At 33.9% G+C, this 15,721-nt stretch overlaps 1 protein-coding gene across 4 annotated transcripts in view; it reads right to left on the reverse strand.

Moving 5' to 3' along the window:
- Nucleotides 1–15,721, reverse strand: part of CENPE (centromere protein E) — a 79,460-nt gene that overhangs the window by 44,710 nt on the left and 19,029 nt on the right. For 3 of the 4 annotated variants that reach the window (XM_049630945.1, XM_049630944.1, XM_049630947.1), the window contains exons 14-24: nt 13,356–13,500; nt 12,363–12,451; nt 10,611–10,778; nt 6,754–6,828; nt 6,407–6,526; nt 4,533–4,655; nt 4,286–4,451; nt 3,727–3,881; nt 2,050–2,361; nt 1,665–1,937; nt 1,352–1,510 (exon numbers count right to left, since the gene is read on the reverse strand). In XM_049630945.1, coding sequence (XP_049486902.1) covers nt 1,352–1,510; nt 1,665–1,937; nt 2,050–2,361; nt 3,727–3,881; nt 4,286–4,451; nt 4,533–4,655; nt 6,407–6,526; nt 6,754–6,828; nt 10,611–10,778; nt 12,363–12,451; nt 13,356–13,500 — 1,785 coding nt within the window. The remainder of the gene's footprint in view (nt 1–1,351; nt 1,511–1,664; nt 1,938–2,049; nt 2,362–3,726; nt 3,882–4,285; nt 4,452–4,532; nt 4,656–6,406; nt 6,527–6,753; nt 6,829–10,610; nt 10,779–12,362; nt 12,452–13,355; nt 13,501–15,721) is intronic. The other variant, XM_049630946.1, reaches the window with a different exon arrangement.

The following is a 15,721-nucleotide window of genomic DNA, read 5'->3' on the forward strand; positions in this document are numbered from 1 at the left end:
AATTCCTAGTTGTAAATAGTCTGGTTTAAATAGTAGTGCAATAAGAATGAAAGACAGTATAAAAAATTCTGTTGATAATATATATCAAAGGCATTTCTGAGAGTAGAAATGTATAGTAAATGAATCCATTGTATAAAACTATAAGCAATCCCCTGTTACGGATTCAAATGTGTTGTCCCCAAATTCCTATGTTGAAGCCCTAACCTCCAATGTGACTGTATGTGAAGATAAAGCCTTTAAGGAGGTTTATTAAGGTTAAATGAGGTTATAAAACTTAGGCCCTGGGGCGCCTGGGTGGCTCAGTCAGTTAAGCATCTAACTTCAGCTCAGGTCATGATCTCATAGCTCATGGGTTCAAGTCCCACATAGGGCTCTGTGCTAACAGCTCAGAGCCCGGAGCCTGCTTTGGATTCTGTGTCTCCTTCTCTGTCTGCCCCTCCCCTGCTCATGCTCTGTCTCTCCCTCTCTCAAAATAAATAAACACAAAAAACAAACAAACAACTGAGGCCCTAATCCCATAGAACTGGTGTCCTTTTAAGAAGAGAAAGAAACACTAGTGCTCTCTTTCTCAGCTCAAGAATAGGAGAAAGGCCATGAGAAGACACAGAAGGAAGGTGCCATCTGCATACAGAGAAGAGAAGACTTACCACAAACCAAAGTTTCTAGCACCTTAGTCTTGGACTTTTAGCCTCCACAAATGGGAGAAAGTAAATTTCTGTTAAAAGTTTTAGCCACCCAGTCTATGCTATTCTGTGGTGGCAGTCTAGTAGACTAATATACCTCCCCTTAAAAAAAAATTATCATTAGCATCTCCTAGTCCTTCTTGTATATAATTAAATAACCAGTTAACTCCTAAGGTATCAGGACAAAATGAACCATACTACCTAGAATAAATCAAGGTGAGATTTAAGCACCTAATAGTACAATTATAGCACAAGCCCTAGAAACGGGCAAAACTACAACATAAACATTGATTTTATAGAACTCTAAGCAAGTTTAATATACAAAATCTGACATAAAACAAGTATTTTAGACATAATAATAATAATAAGCAATCTTTCTTACATTCTTAGAATTCAGAGGGGTTTTTAAAGATTTTAAAATACATCAAGGCTCAGGAAATATCACCTCAAAGTCTGAACTAATTTTTGCCTTTTTTTTCCAAATTGACTGTAAGCAGTTATATCTGAAGTTATTTCAAACACATTAGGGTTATGCTTGTAAATTATCGTTAGTTATTAGCTCTGTGAATAGACAAGATTGAGATTATCATTATGTATTTATGTGTTTGAGGTTAAAGAGAAAGCTCTTCTACACAAGTATGAAAACTTTGGACAGAAATATCATTTACCTTTTCCTGGAATTCATCTTTAGTTTCTCCTAAGTTTTCCTCCGTATGCAAATTCCTGGAAGTTTCCTCAGAAATTCTCATTTTTAGTGTGTTGATTGTTTCTTGGTGTTGTTTCAAAGACTCAAGAGCATTTCGTAATTGTTCCTGGGTGTCTATATTCTTTGTCAGAGAAACAGAGAACAATTTCTGTTAGAATAATAAGAAACGATGGAAGTGATTTTGCAGGAACTACTTGATCATGAATAGTAAGTGACAGCTCCTATGTTTTCACAGAGGCTCTCGGTTTTCAGCATCTAATCAGTCAAAGTCTCACCATGTTTACAGTATCCTGAATGTCACTTTTGAGTTGGTCCCTCTCAATTTGCAGGCTCTCCTGGAGTTGTTTTAGGTCATCCCTTTCTTGGGTTAAGGTTCTTATTTCCACCAAGGTTTGCTGAAGTTGCTCAGCAATCAGTGCTTTTTCCTTTTCTACAGTTTGCAGCCTAGAATCTCTACTTTCTAATTGTTCCTTTAGCTCTTCCATTTCATTTAACACTTCTTGACTCTCGGTTGCTTTCTGCTGAAGTTCTTTGGTTTTCGGACAAAGCTTTAAAATAAGAAAAATAAAATGTGAAAAGCAGAACAGTCTATGGGACATATATGGAGACCAGACCCCAGAATACTAAAGATTGCTTCCCTAGAGGGTGTCTTGTACCAACCTCTGTGCTCAAAGCATCAGAACTTAAACCAAGTTTTTGAGCTTGTTTAGAGAGATTTCCTATTTCCTGATTCATTCTTGCATTCTCCTCAAGGACCATCTTATACTTTTGCTCAAATTCAAGATGATTTTTTAAATCTTGGACTTCTTGATCAGTGCTTTTATAATTCATCTGGGTAGTTGCTAGGTCATTTTTAGTTTTCTCTATTTCTTCAAGTAAATCTTGAATTCTATTCTCCTTTTGAACTACTTCAGAAAACAATTTGTCTCTTTCCGATATTATTATATAGAGCTCTTCAGATTTATCATGTATCTACGGAGAGGAAATAAAATTTAGTTATGTTAGCAATGTATGATCTACTGAAGCAGTTTCAAGGAAAAAAATTCCTATGCAAAAAAAAAAAAAAAAAAGACATTGAAATTAAGCAAAGATTTGACTGAGGAAATGCAACATTTTTATTGTCACCATTCCTTTAATAATGTATTATCCTGTTTACCTTCAAAGTTTTGTTTTTTAATCTCTTTGGGCTCTAGTAAGGATTGTTTGGAGCACACTCAATAGAAACACTTTATTTTAGAACATGCCTTTATTTCATCATCTATCATCCTAAAGTATTTTCTAACTTCTTGGTGTAGCAGACATTTTATGGTTTTTCTAAGAATTTGACATATTTTCATCTAAAGCCTTTGAATGCAACTCTTATTTCTAAAAACGTAATCCAAGAATAAATAATCAAGCTTTATTTGAACTATTATTTAAATAAACCATATCCAATTTATAAATAGTAAAATCACTGTGAAAGGTAAGGTAGAAGTGGTGGGAAGAAGAGAGGTGAGCTAAATTGGAGACCAAGGATGGGGGTAACACAGCAGAGTTGTTTCAGTCACAGACTAAGGATAGGAGGCACATCTATGTAGCTCAACTATTGGTGCCATAACTATTTTTGAGCTAAGAACCAGCACCTACTTTAAAGAGTTTTTAGGATGACTGAATAAAATAATGTTGCTAGAGCTTTTTAGCATGATGTCTGCCATATAGTGTTCAAACACTTGTCACTTTTTATTTCTTTTAGAAAGGCAGAGAGAAAAGAAAGGCTGGAAGATAGTTTATAGGATTGTTCACTAGCCTGCAAGATTTACACTGATCTCAACTGTATCAGAGCCCTCCCTTGTATCTCATTAGTTTCTTTTATTCAACATAGTGACTAGTAAAAAAAAAAAAAAAAAAAAAAAAAAAGAAAAAAAAAAGATTTAGAAAAAGGGGGGGGCCACAGAACTCTGTTTAAAAGATTTTATTTTTAAGTAATCTCTACACCCTACATAGGGATCGAACTCACAACCCCCATGAGATCAAGAATTGCACACTCTACCGACTGAGCCAGCCAGGTGCCCCCACAGAACTCTGTTTAAATGCAACACTTGAGGGCTGTAGAAATGGCTGTACATGGCTCATGATACTAAGTATACTGTTAAATATGCTCTGAAAATGTATTTTTACATCTAGTAATATAAAAAAAATTAGAGGAGGAACTACATTCATTTCTGTTCCTAACAAGTTAGTTAAACGTTTATGGTCTCTTGCCTTCTACTTTAAAATAAACTGTGGCATAATATTTAAAGTGCTATTACAAAGGTTTTTATTCCAGAAGAAGAGTTATTTGCTTAAAAATGTATTTACCTCTTTCCTTAATATTTCTAATTCTGAGGGTAAAGGTTTCAATGCTGAGAGCAAATTAACTTCTTTACGTAAAGCTTCATTTTCTTCAACTTCTTTATTCAGTTCTTTCTGCAGATCAGTAATCTTTCTTTCCAGTTCCAAATTACAGAGCAAATCTAGGATATTTTGGGTAAATTAAATAAAGCAGCTTACAGTTATTGGGACAACCTAAATTACACGCAAAATGAGATTATTGGACCAGACTATATAAAATTTATTAAAGAAAGAGCCAATGTTGGTTAACAGGTAATCTAATTGTTAATAGTTCTTCAATTACTCCTTAAAAATTAGGTCCAATTTATTTGAAAAATAACTCCTAAACCCTTATGAATCCGAATGAAGTCCAGGGAAGCATTTATAAATATTGATACCAAATGACACCGAAACTTATTAGGTTATTAAAAAAATCAGAGCAGAGAATAATAGATTTTTAATCACTGGAATGTAGCCACAAAATTCTTTAGGTAGGTTTCTAGAGAAAGTCAGATCTAAAAAGAGGTAGTCTGAAATTATAAAATACCTTTTGGAACTTTGCCATCTATAAGGGAGGTGAGTTTTGTTATTTCATTAAAAGAAGATTGTAATTCTTTCTCCAGATCAACTTGCATTTTCTTTTTTGCCTCCAACTGGCTTTGATATAACTGAATATCATTTTCCATTTGCTTATATGCATTCGCAAGTTCTTTCTATTGAGAGAAACATTGTAAATTCACACAAACGTATTGATCGTAATAACTTTTTAAATAAATATTATAGGAGTCACTTACCATTTTCTCTTTCAGCTCTAGATTTTCACTTCTGAGAAAGGCGGATTCTCTCTTGGCATCAAGAGCTACACCTTCAGCATCAAGCAGAGTCTGTTTCATTTGTTTTAGGTCTTCAGTGCTTTCCTATACACACGACAAAAAAATTTAGTGAAATCTAGCTTTGTGAGAGTTGGAAAGCACTTTAGAGAACATGTACATAGATGTTATTCTGAATTGATAAAAAATGGTGGAAATATGATAATTACCAAATGTGTATTTAGGAAAGATGAAAAAAATAATATTTTCCATAATAAAAATATTTTTAAAATTCTGGATCTATTTTTCTAAATTACAGAAGCATTGTATAGATTTAAGAATTTGTTATTGTTGGGCGCCTGGGTGGCTCAGTCAGTTATGCGTCTACTTTGGCTCAGGTCATGAACTCACGATTCATGGGTTTGAGCCCCGCCATCCAGCACTGGGCTGACAGCTCAGAGCCTGGAGCCTCCTTCAGATTCTGTGTCTCCCTCTCTCTCTGTCCCTTTCCCACTCACACTCTGTCTCTCTATCTCTCTCTCAAAAATAAATAAACATTAAAAAAAAAATTGTTATTGTTTAAAAAAGGCTAACACAATTGTTGTTCAGCTAGCTTGTTAAAATCTCCTATGTATTTTTAAGTTATTCTAAAACATGAAAGTAGTTCGTAGTTAAAATTAAGGATATGAAATTACAAATTGAAAAGAAAAAGACAAAAAAATCCAATGGAAAAACTAAAAAGATGAACAGGCAACTCCCAGAAGAGAAAATGCAAATGAATGATAAATACATGAAAAGATCTACGGTCTCATTTTTAGAGAGAAGTGGCATTTTAACATGACTTTAGCCTACATAAATTCAACCACATGTCTTGGCAGAATATTAATGCATGAATGAATGAATGAATGAATGAATTGGATGAAAAAAGAGAAAGAAATAATAATTATTAAAAAGTGGCCAATTCTACTTGATACTCTATCAACAGACACTCCAGGATTATATGAAACCTGCCTTTCTTCCCAGGGCCTCAGAACAGTAAGATCACTTTTATAAAAAATCATTTGTCATTAGTAACAGGTAACAGAAGAGTACTAATAGAAGGTAATAAAAAGTACTCTGAAAAACTCAAATGGAAACAAAAGAACAATGGAAACCAAAGTTCCAGCTAGAAACTGCCGCTTTCTTAAAAACGGTGTTAAAAACTAGAATCAAACTGATACTTTCTTGAAGTAATCAGGAGGACTGAAAGCAAGGAGAATAGACAGCAAACAGTGAAAATTAACAATTTCACTACGAAATTCAATGTTATTTAATGCCATATCTTCTACCAACTAAAATCATCTAGACCTACAGTTTCTGAAAAATAACAAACTGATAAAATACTTATTTAAATTATGATGAGCAAGCATTAATATTAATCAAATTGATGAAATTTATAAAACCATGCTCAATTACTTGTGATACGTATAGCTCCAGGTATGTATCAATACCAACATAAGTGCTCACGTGAAGATACTAACTATACAGTTCTACATACATGTGCATACAATAATTAAAAAAATAAAATAATTCTTAAATTATTGATTTTTAATGGAAGCTCATCCCTAACTTACCTATATTCACTCAAAGAATGGTATCTTCAACTCTCTATGAATGATTCTTTATCCATAAAATGGCAATGATACCAGTAGTCCCAGTTTCATAGGGTTGACAATATTAAATAAAATACTATATGTAAAACAGCTACAACAGTGCCTGGCACACAGCAGGCTCAATATAAGCATTTGCTATAACAACGATGATGATGATGTGCTATAAATGTCTACATGAGAACGCAACAAAATAAACCTGATTTTTACCGATGAGTATGACAAGTCCATTTTTGTATCTTCTGACTTCTGACAGTCTATGTATTTCTGTAGCTTCTTAATCTGTTCTTCCTTTTCTCTAAGCAGCTCTACTTTTGAACTTAGCTCATTCTAAAAGAAGTGTGAAACAAAAAAGAGAAACATATTTAATTGGATTTATATTTTAGGGGGTTAAAAAGAACTTATATTGAACAGTTTACACTGTTAGTAAAATATAAAAAGTTGACATTGAAAAAAATAAATATATTCTTGTATTTTCTGAAATCATGTTCAATTATGTATGATGTACATTTTAGGCCTAGTTCTTTATCAGTGGAAATACCAACATAAATGCTCACCTCAAGATCCTGATTATATACTTCTGCATGCTTAACTAAATTCTTTAACTTGGAAATTTCATGAATTAGTTGCATCTGTAAGAGCATGTGAACAGGCAACAGAGCAAACCAATAGTTAATAAAGCAAAAAAAAAAAAAAAAAAAACACCAAAAAACCAAAAAAACAAAACTAACAACCCCAAAAGATAGCATTCATTCATCCACCACTTCAGAATCACCAAACAGTAAGAAGGGACTGAGAAATCAATTGTTCAAGCTACTGGTACAGAGCACCTCATTAAACAGAGACAAACTCAACAGAAAATTCCCAATCCCCACAAAACAAGCCAACAAGAAAAAAACCTCAGCATGGCCCAACTAATAGTTATGTCATCTGTTAATAATGCTATAATAAAGTTAAAAGCAAATTAGTATGCATTCCTTGGAGGAAATAAACTTTTAAAAGATACACTTTTAGGGGCACCTGGGTGGCTCAGTCGGTTAAGTGTCTGACTTTGGCTCAGGTCGTGATCTCACAGCTTGTGGGTTCAAGCCTCACATCAGGCTCTGTGCTGACAGTTTGGAGCCTGCTTCAGATTCTGTCTCCCTCTCTCTGCCCCTACCTCATTCACGCTCACTCTCTCTCTCTCTCTCTCTCTCTCTCTCTCAAAAATAAATAAACATTAAAAAAATTTTTTTTAAATACATTTTTTTTTAAAATACATTTTTAATAGATTTTTGTTTTGGGGAAGTTAAGTACAGACATGTGTTTATTCTATAAGATTTTTTTTCTTCCTGTAAATTATCCATTTAGATTTTATACTGGCATACTTTTTAAGGCTTTGTGGTTTAGAATTTAGGTTTAGATTAAGGTAGCTTCATGTGGTGTTTTTATAATAATATTACTGTTCACCAAGCTACAGAGATAGGTATGGGATTATGAATTATTACCTTGTCAATTCAGTCTACAGAAAATACTAAAAAGATGATGTTATTGGTTTACATTTTTTAACTGTCTAGAAGTACAAAGAATACTTAAAGATACAAGTATTTCTATTAAAGTTTCCTTTTCACAAAATATCTGGAGCATTAAATATTTGAGTTTCAGGTATTCTTGTGTCAAAGCAAGTAAATGACAATTTACCACAGATAAACGTTTTTTTCCCTTAGAATTATTTAATCTTCATAATTCGATGAATCCTTTAAAAGTAAAGGCAAATTCAAGTAGAATGTAAGGGACTTAGGAAAACAGCATCTTGTTTAATATTTTATGAATGTTTAATTCAGTCCTATCTAGATTTAGACTCAGACTAGTGCTCGTGTTGATGTTCTTATTTTAGGTCAATGTCCTCCAACATTGCCTCCACAATATTATGTGAGCCAAATTTGTAATTTAAGATTTTCTACTGGCTGCATTAAAGAAAGAAACAGGTAGAACTAATTTTGATAATGTATTTTAACCTAAAATATTCAAAATACTATCATTTGTTCATGTAATCAATATAAAAAATTAAAGAAATAGTTTACATTATTTTTTTTTCATACTTAATTCAGACTGGCCCCATTTCAAATGCTCAAAATCACCACATGTGCTAAGTGGCTACCAAGTGTTCAGCAAAATTTTAGACATTTATATTGGTTATAACTTAAATTGGCTCCATCTTTTATCTTTTCTTTCCTGTTTCTAAATTTTGTGCAAGAAAATCACATTTACCAACAAAGAAGAACTAAATTTACCTTCATTTTAGAAAATAAACATTTAGAAAGAAAAATTGTCCCACTTTCATTTGAAATACCACTTTAACTATTGGTTCTCATTAACAGAAAAAAGATGGAGTAACTTTTGTAAAGCTCTGAGTGTAACTTCCCAAAGATGTATTAAGATGCTGAGCATAAAGAGAAAGTATATATGATACGATCAAAAGTCAAGTGGTTGCTACATAAAAAAAAAAATAGATTTCAACTGTAATTTGCAGCAGGTGAAATAAAATATTTAACTTAAGACAAAAACCTCTAACTTGTTAAAATTCTAAAATTAATCAAGTTAAAACAGGTAGGGGTTGGAATTTACTTTGTTCCCTGAGCATAATACTTACTCCTTCTAAAATCACTAAACATTCTGTATTTCTATATTCCCATTTGAAAATTATCCATAGCCTTGGTGATTTATAAGACCATCAGCAAACCAGGGCAATACCCACATGTCTTAAGGCCATTATTTGACTTTTCATTCCTTTTTCATTAAGCTTTTCCCCAAAATGGAGGTTTGGGAACACATTTTACTGTATATTCAGACTTACATTCTTAGTTTAAAATGGAATGGACGTTGCAAAAAGAGCTTTGAGTAGATTTAAGTTTTTATTACTTAATCTTTTAGGTTACCTTATTGAACCTAGCATTTTAATTGTGTCCAAGTAAAGATGAAGAGAATAGGATTATTTCTCCCCTTGACTTGGTTAAAAGAAAAAAAAAATTGGGATGTGACAGTCAAGTCATATACTATTTTGTAATCTTTCTGTGTGTGAGACAATTTAGTGAGCTTCAGTTTTTATTGATTGGATATAGAAATCATGTAAAAAACTTAGAAATGATTGCTATACTTATGCTCAGTTAGCCTTGCATCTGAGCAGTTTGGCTCCAGAGACCATGGTCTTAACCATGACACTACACCACCCCCTTCCTTATAAAACTATGTTTTATAGACTGAAATTCATGGGCCAATATATGACATTTTGTATTTTGTTAAAATGTAAATTTTAAACCAAGTTAAATGAAACCCTGTGGAGAACATATAGACTTCCTCTTAGGATATATACCCATAAATGTAGGATTAACTTTAATTTGTATATAGAATGGAAATAATAGTTTTGGCACAGATTTCTTTTTTCCTTATTAAAAAAAAAAAAAGAGGGTGAGAAATGAAACAATGATACTGAGGAAAGAGCATTGTGTTCCTTTGGGCTATCCATACAGAAATCTTAGAAGTAGCTATAAATTAAGTCATCATTTAACTACACCAGTACTGGCTCTTATTTGGCAGGGCAGGAGAGGGGAGTGGGGTAGGGACAGATTCATAGTCTGACAACAGCTATGGATTCTTGTTCCAGAAAAATGAATATCCTTCAAAAATTCTGCAAAATAATTTTATACTGTCTGTGAACTCTAAGTTAAGGACTGTGTGCTCTAAGAAATCTTAAATCTCTTGGACAATTTCTAAGTACCTGAAGTTTGAGGGTTTCTGAATTAGGTTCTCTTAACATATAGCGTAATATATATTTAGAAAATTTAAGTGATCTGTTTCATTTCTAAAAATTGCATTACAAGTATTTAGTATTTAGTTACACTAATTTTCACAATAACTCTCATATGGAAAAAGACATGAGCATAATCAGCTTCCCCGTCTATTCTAATAATGTTCTAAATATTTAGGAATATACTTTTTAAAGAAAATGAAATCCATGGGTCCATGGATATGTAGTATCCATGCATAAAACAGTCAGATAGTAAAATTCATATTGGTCTCAGTAGGAAATGGTTATACTATAGACAGAATTTACGTGTGCTCAACTAATTAACTGATAATACACAAATTACAATGAAATAACTTATTCAAGACAAATCCATCAACAGGCAGATGCACCAAACCATCCCAAAGACATTTGTAATTTTTCCTTCTTTTTGTGCGTGAGCACAAGTGAAACAAATATGCTTTAAATATTTTAAAAGTGACACAAATGAATTATTTCTCAAATTCTTTAAATTGTGTCTACATATGGAAAATGGATGGATTCTTCCTATATCAATCTTAGAAATATCTTTAAGAGAATGATACTTCTTTGAAAAGTGTGGTTTTAGTTTCATGTTTCCATATCTCTTACCTCCTGATCTTTTTCCGCTTTTCTTTCTAGAGCCTCAAATTCATCCAAATCATTCTTTTCTTTTAATTTCAATTCCATTTCTTCATTTTCTCGTCTCAGTTGTTCATAGTCCAATATCAGATTATCATAGTTGGCACGAAGTGAATTCAGCTCACTTTCTAAGTTTTCCTATTGGCAACAAAACCAGATTTTCAAGACAGACAGAATTCAAATCATATATTCTTTGTTTCTTTTAGATTACTCAAATAATTTAACCTTAAATCATGTAGCAACTTAGGTCATTCTCTTCTTCAATATCTTTCTTTTTTATTTTACTTTATTTATTCTCAAGTTAGTTAGCATACAGTGTAGTCTTGGCTTCAGGAGTAGATTCCTCTTCAATATCTAATGGTCTAGTTTGATCCCGGGTAAAATAAAGGGTGTGAATTTTGGTAAACTAGCTAATTTAGAAGAGCAGGCAATTTTGAAAGGAGTATGAAAAAAACATCTTATAAACAATGCTCTGCCAATATTTAACTGGAAAAGTTGTCGGGAGGAGGAATTTGGGGAGGTAGGGTGTATACTGGGAAGTCCATTTGACCACAGTTTGTTTTTTTTTAAATTTTTTTAACATTTATTTATTTTTGAGAGACAGAGTGATACAGAGCATGAGTGCGCGAGGGTCAGAGAGAGAGGGAGACACAGGATCCAAAGCAGGATCCAGGCTTTGAGCTATCAGCACAGAACCGATGCGGGGCTCAAACTCACAGACAAGATCATGACCTGAGCAGAAGTCGGCTGCTTAACCGACTGAGCCACCCAGGTGCCCCATTTGACCACAGTTTTTTAAGCTCCTTAGTAATAAAGCTGATAATTTAATTCTCTACCTATCTGATGCCTGTTTTATTTCTCAGACAGGTCTGAATTTAGGAAGGGAAACAGAAATATTCTTTATTGACCTCTAGTGCCATGTTTTACCGTACTCAAAAGAGGCCTGTTCCTGTTTTGTATACTATTATGAGAAAGAGATAAACTGTGAGTTATAGAAACAAAAATAAACACCAGGAATTTTTCAACAATAACACACTTCTAGAGGATGTTTCAGGGACATAAAAGCACTTTACCTCTAATACTCACCTAATTATAACTAATATGATGGTTAACTAATGGTAATAATTCCCAAGCATCACGGCAATTTCACTCTAAAACTAAAATGAAATTTCCTTAACAAATACATTTATAAAACTATACTGTATTTCTTTGGACATTAGTAGCCTAGAAAGTAAACATGGACTCTCTACCCACTGAAGTATTTACTATAGTATTCCTTGTTTACAGTTTTGACAAGGTCATATATAATATATTTACTTTTATTTTTCAGTCTTATTTGGCAATATTAACCCTACCCCTGATGTGTCATTTTTCTACTATATGCTTGAGAATTTTGACACTTTAAAAATCAGCCTTTTTACCCTTCGGGGTCTAAGTAAAAACAAAAACCAAAAACAACAACAACAAACAAACAAAAAATCACGAATACCAAGATCTGCTGGTAAAGAACCAGAAGCAAAGGTCACCTAATACGATACACCTGCATTATGAAATTTTTCGCCTCCTCCGCATGCCAGTTAGCAACTAGCAGTGTTGCAAGTAATTAGAACCAAAACTGTTACCGAAATTAAGTCAGAGCTTATAATGTGCAGCAACAATAGTGAACGCCAATAAAAATGAATTTTAAAAAGAGAGTATGTCTATGAAGTACACTTAAATTACCTGACTTAGTAGCTTTGTTGCTGGATTCCACTCTACCTCTGTTAATGGATCAAGAGTGTTACTGAAAATATCAGATTCTGAAGAGATAGCTATAATAAGGAGAAAAAGCAATTTATCCATAAATGTGTTAATAAAATTTCTCAAAAGTCAAAGACTAGAAGAAAATCTGATCAGAGGTAATAATAAGATCCAATTAGGTAACATGTGCTCACAATATGAATGCCAAGAATATATTAACAACAGATATGATCATTTATAGTATTGTATGAATTAAGATCCCTGGTTGGAATTAGTAATATAATATAGATCCTTAATAAAATATAGTTACCTACATTATAGGGACAAAATCTGAATTTAAGATTTGATCATTGTAAGTAGGTTTTAAAATGCCCTTTAAAAATACTGATAATGTTGGAGACGTTATTTTGAAACATGTCTGTGTAATGTCCCCCTTCCAAGATTAAACAAAGTTTAAGGCAGATGTTATATGGATACTAATTTAATTGGATAATGATTAGAACAAAAACCAAACAATAAAAACATGTCTCATGTGTTTCAACGACAGTGCATTATTCTTAAGAGTCTTGAAAAAAATAGAGAATGTTCATTGTCTTAAAATTACTAATTTTTTATCATTATCTCCATCTGTAATCATACCCAAAATTCATACATTTTATTAAATGTGTTTACCACATTAACTGAATTATAAAGAAAGTCTTTCTTTACAGGGATAATTTTTTGTTTTGATTTTGAGTTTCTGATTTTTTTTTTTTTTTTTACTTTAGAGAGAGGGAGTGCAAGTTGGGGAGAGGACAGAGGGAGTGAGATAGAGAATCCTAAGCAAGCTCCATGCTGATAGTGGAGCCTGACATGGGACTCGATCTCACAACCCTGGGATCATGACCTGGGCCGAAATCAAGTCAACCAACTGAGTCACCCAGGTGCCCCTACAAGGATGTCTTTATAATTAAAAGCAGCTGAAAAAGTACTCACATTCATCAATTTCTCCTATCATAGTTACAGCTGCCTTATGTGTTTTTGTTATACTTGCTGACATATTAAATTCATTTAAATAATTTGAGTCCTTCATTTTGTTAATTTTGCCAAGACACCAAGTGACTCTTCGTTTTCTTTTAGCCTAAGGAGAAAGAAATAAAAATTACCTCACACAGATCTGGGCTCAAACATCATAAAACAAGGGAATTAGTTTTCATTTTTGGAAAGCACTAACTTGGTAGAATTCTTATTAAGCCTATGTAATATCATACTGGGCTTAGGACATCCTGTGAGAACACAAACTTTTAAAATCAGTGTTTAACCCATAAAAAATTTTGATGAAACAAATGTCATGTTTTACTTGAAGGTTTATTTACAAACTTTTCTGGGACTTAATTGAAAGGACTTGGCAGACTCACAACCCTTTAAGTAAGTAATCCAGTGTTCTCTAGAAAGGAAGTTGCTGTTGCCACACCATAGCTACCAAAAGCACGTCTGAGTCTCCAGCTTTAACCGACAAGGGACAGACAGTCCATTTGAATTTCCTGCAGTGAATGAATCTCACACACGTGGCCTTCACAATGCCAGTTCTCTTCCAATTCAGTAAAGCTAATGCCTCCACCAGCACTCCTGACCTCATTGTTCCTTTCTCCCTTGAGACCTTGCTCCCTGGGTTATCTGTTCATGTCATCTTTACCAGTTCCCTCCTATTAGCCTGATAAATGCTCAAGCCTCTTTGTTTACTTTTATTTTATTTTAATATCTTTTTTTTTGAGAGAGAGAGAATGAGATTCTTAAGCAGGCTCCACGCTTAGCAGGGAGTCTGACCCAGGGCTCGATCCCACTACTCTGTGATCACGACCTGAGTCAAAATCAAGAATCGAACACTCAACCGACTGAGCCATCCATGTGCCCTATTTGCTTTTGATTTTTTTTAAAACAAACTCTTCAGTCCTTACTTCTCTCTATCTACCATTGTATACTTCCTCATCATCCATCTACTCCTTCCAGGAATACCTCTGTCTCCCAGCTAGCTGTCCTCACCTCTCACTCTGCTTTGCTGGTTTCTCCTCCTCTGCTTGTGTTTTTCCATATTTCACAGTTACCATTTTTCTGTGGTCCCTCTGCTAGGTCCAAGTATTGTCTTATTTGATCCTCTCTACAATCCTATTACTAGGATTTATAGATCCTTTTTATAGATCTATAAATGATCCTTTCTTCTGAAGCCAGTCCTCTCTACTGTGTTCATGATCCAATCCCTTGGGGCCATCTTAACCCTCTGTAAAGTGGCTTTCACTCCTACCACATAACTCAAATTGTTTTGTAAATGAGCTTCTTATATCCAAATCCAAAAAGTTTTTGTCTAAATTTATCCTTTATTTATTTTTTAGTTATTTTAATGTTTATTTATTTTTGAGAGTGAGAGAGAGCATGAGCAAGGGAGGAGCAGAGAGAGAGACAGACAGAGAGAGAGAGAGAGACAGAGAGAGAGAGAGACAGAGAGAGAGAGACAGAATCCAAAGCAGGCTCCAGGCTCTGAGATGTCAGCACAGTGAGCAATGTGGGGCTCGAACTCATGAACTGCGAGACTATGACCTGAGCTGAAGTCGGACTCCTAACCGACTAAGCCACCCAGGCACCCCATGTCTATATTTATCTTAATTAAGTTCTTAGCAGAATGCGACATTGCTAATCACTACCTCTCTGAAATATTTTCTTCTCTTAGAGACCACATTCACCAGGTTTACTTAACTCTACAGCTAATCCTGGGCTCCCTTTGGGATTCTTTTGCCTTTATTGAAAAGTTGTCCTTGGGGTCTTTGGCTCTCTATTCTTTTCATTTTCAACATGCTCCCAGAATAAGACTATCCGTTCCCATGACTTTACTTTGGATCTGCAGTATCTAATGGCCACATTGGTATCTCCACCTCACAAATTTCACTTGAATTTCATATATTTGGATTTTCAACTGCATGACACCTTAAACTGGAGATGGCCCAAATAAAACACTGAGCAGCTGCACTAAGCTTCATCCAGTGTTCTTTAACAACGAATACTGCTACCAGTTACCCAGCAAGCCTAGCAATGTTTGCAAATTATTCTGGATGCCTCCCTATCCCTGTCCCTGACATCTAAACAATCATAGAGTCCTGTTGAGTCTACCTTTCACACAGCTCTCCAATTTATCCACATCTTTGGCATCTCCAGAGTCACAGTCCTTGTACAGTCCCAACCAATCTGATGCACACAAGCAGACACACCTTTCTAAAATACAGTTCTGTGTCACATACAAGGCTTTTCCTTGTCCTTAGCATAATGCAATGTTCAAATCCTTCACTATGGTTTAAAATTCCCCTGCCACC

The sequence above is a fragment of the Panthera uncia genome, chromosome B1, assembly GCF_023721935.1.
Source record: "Panthera uncia isolate 11264 chromosome B1, Puncia_PCG_1.0, whole genome shotgun sequence".
Lineage (NCBI taxonomy): Eukaryota > Metazoa > Chordata > Mammalia > Carnivora > Felidae > Panthera > Panthera uncia.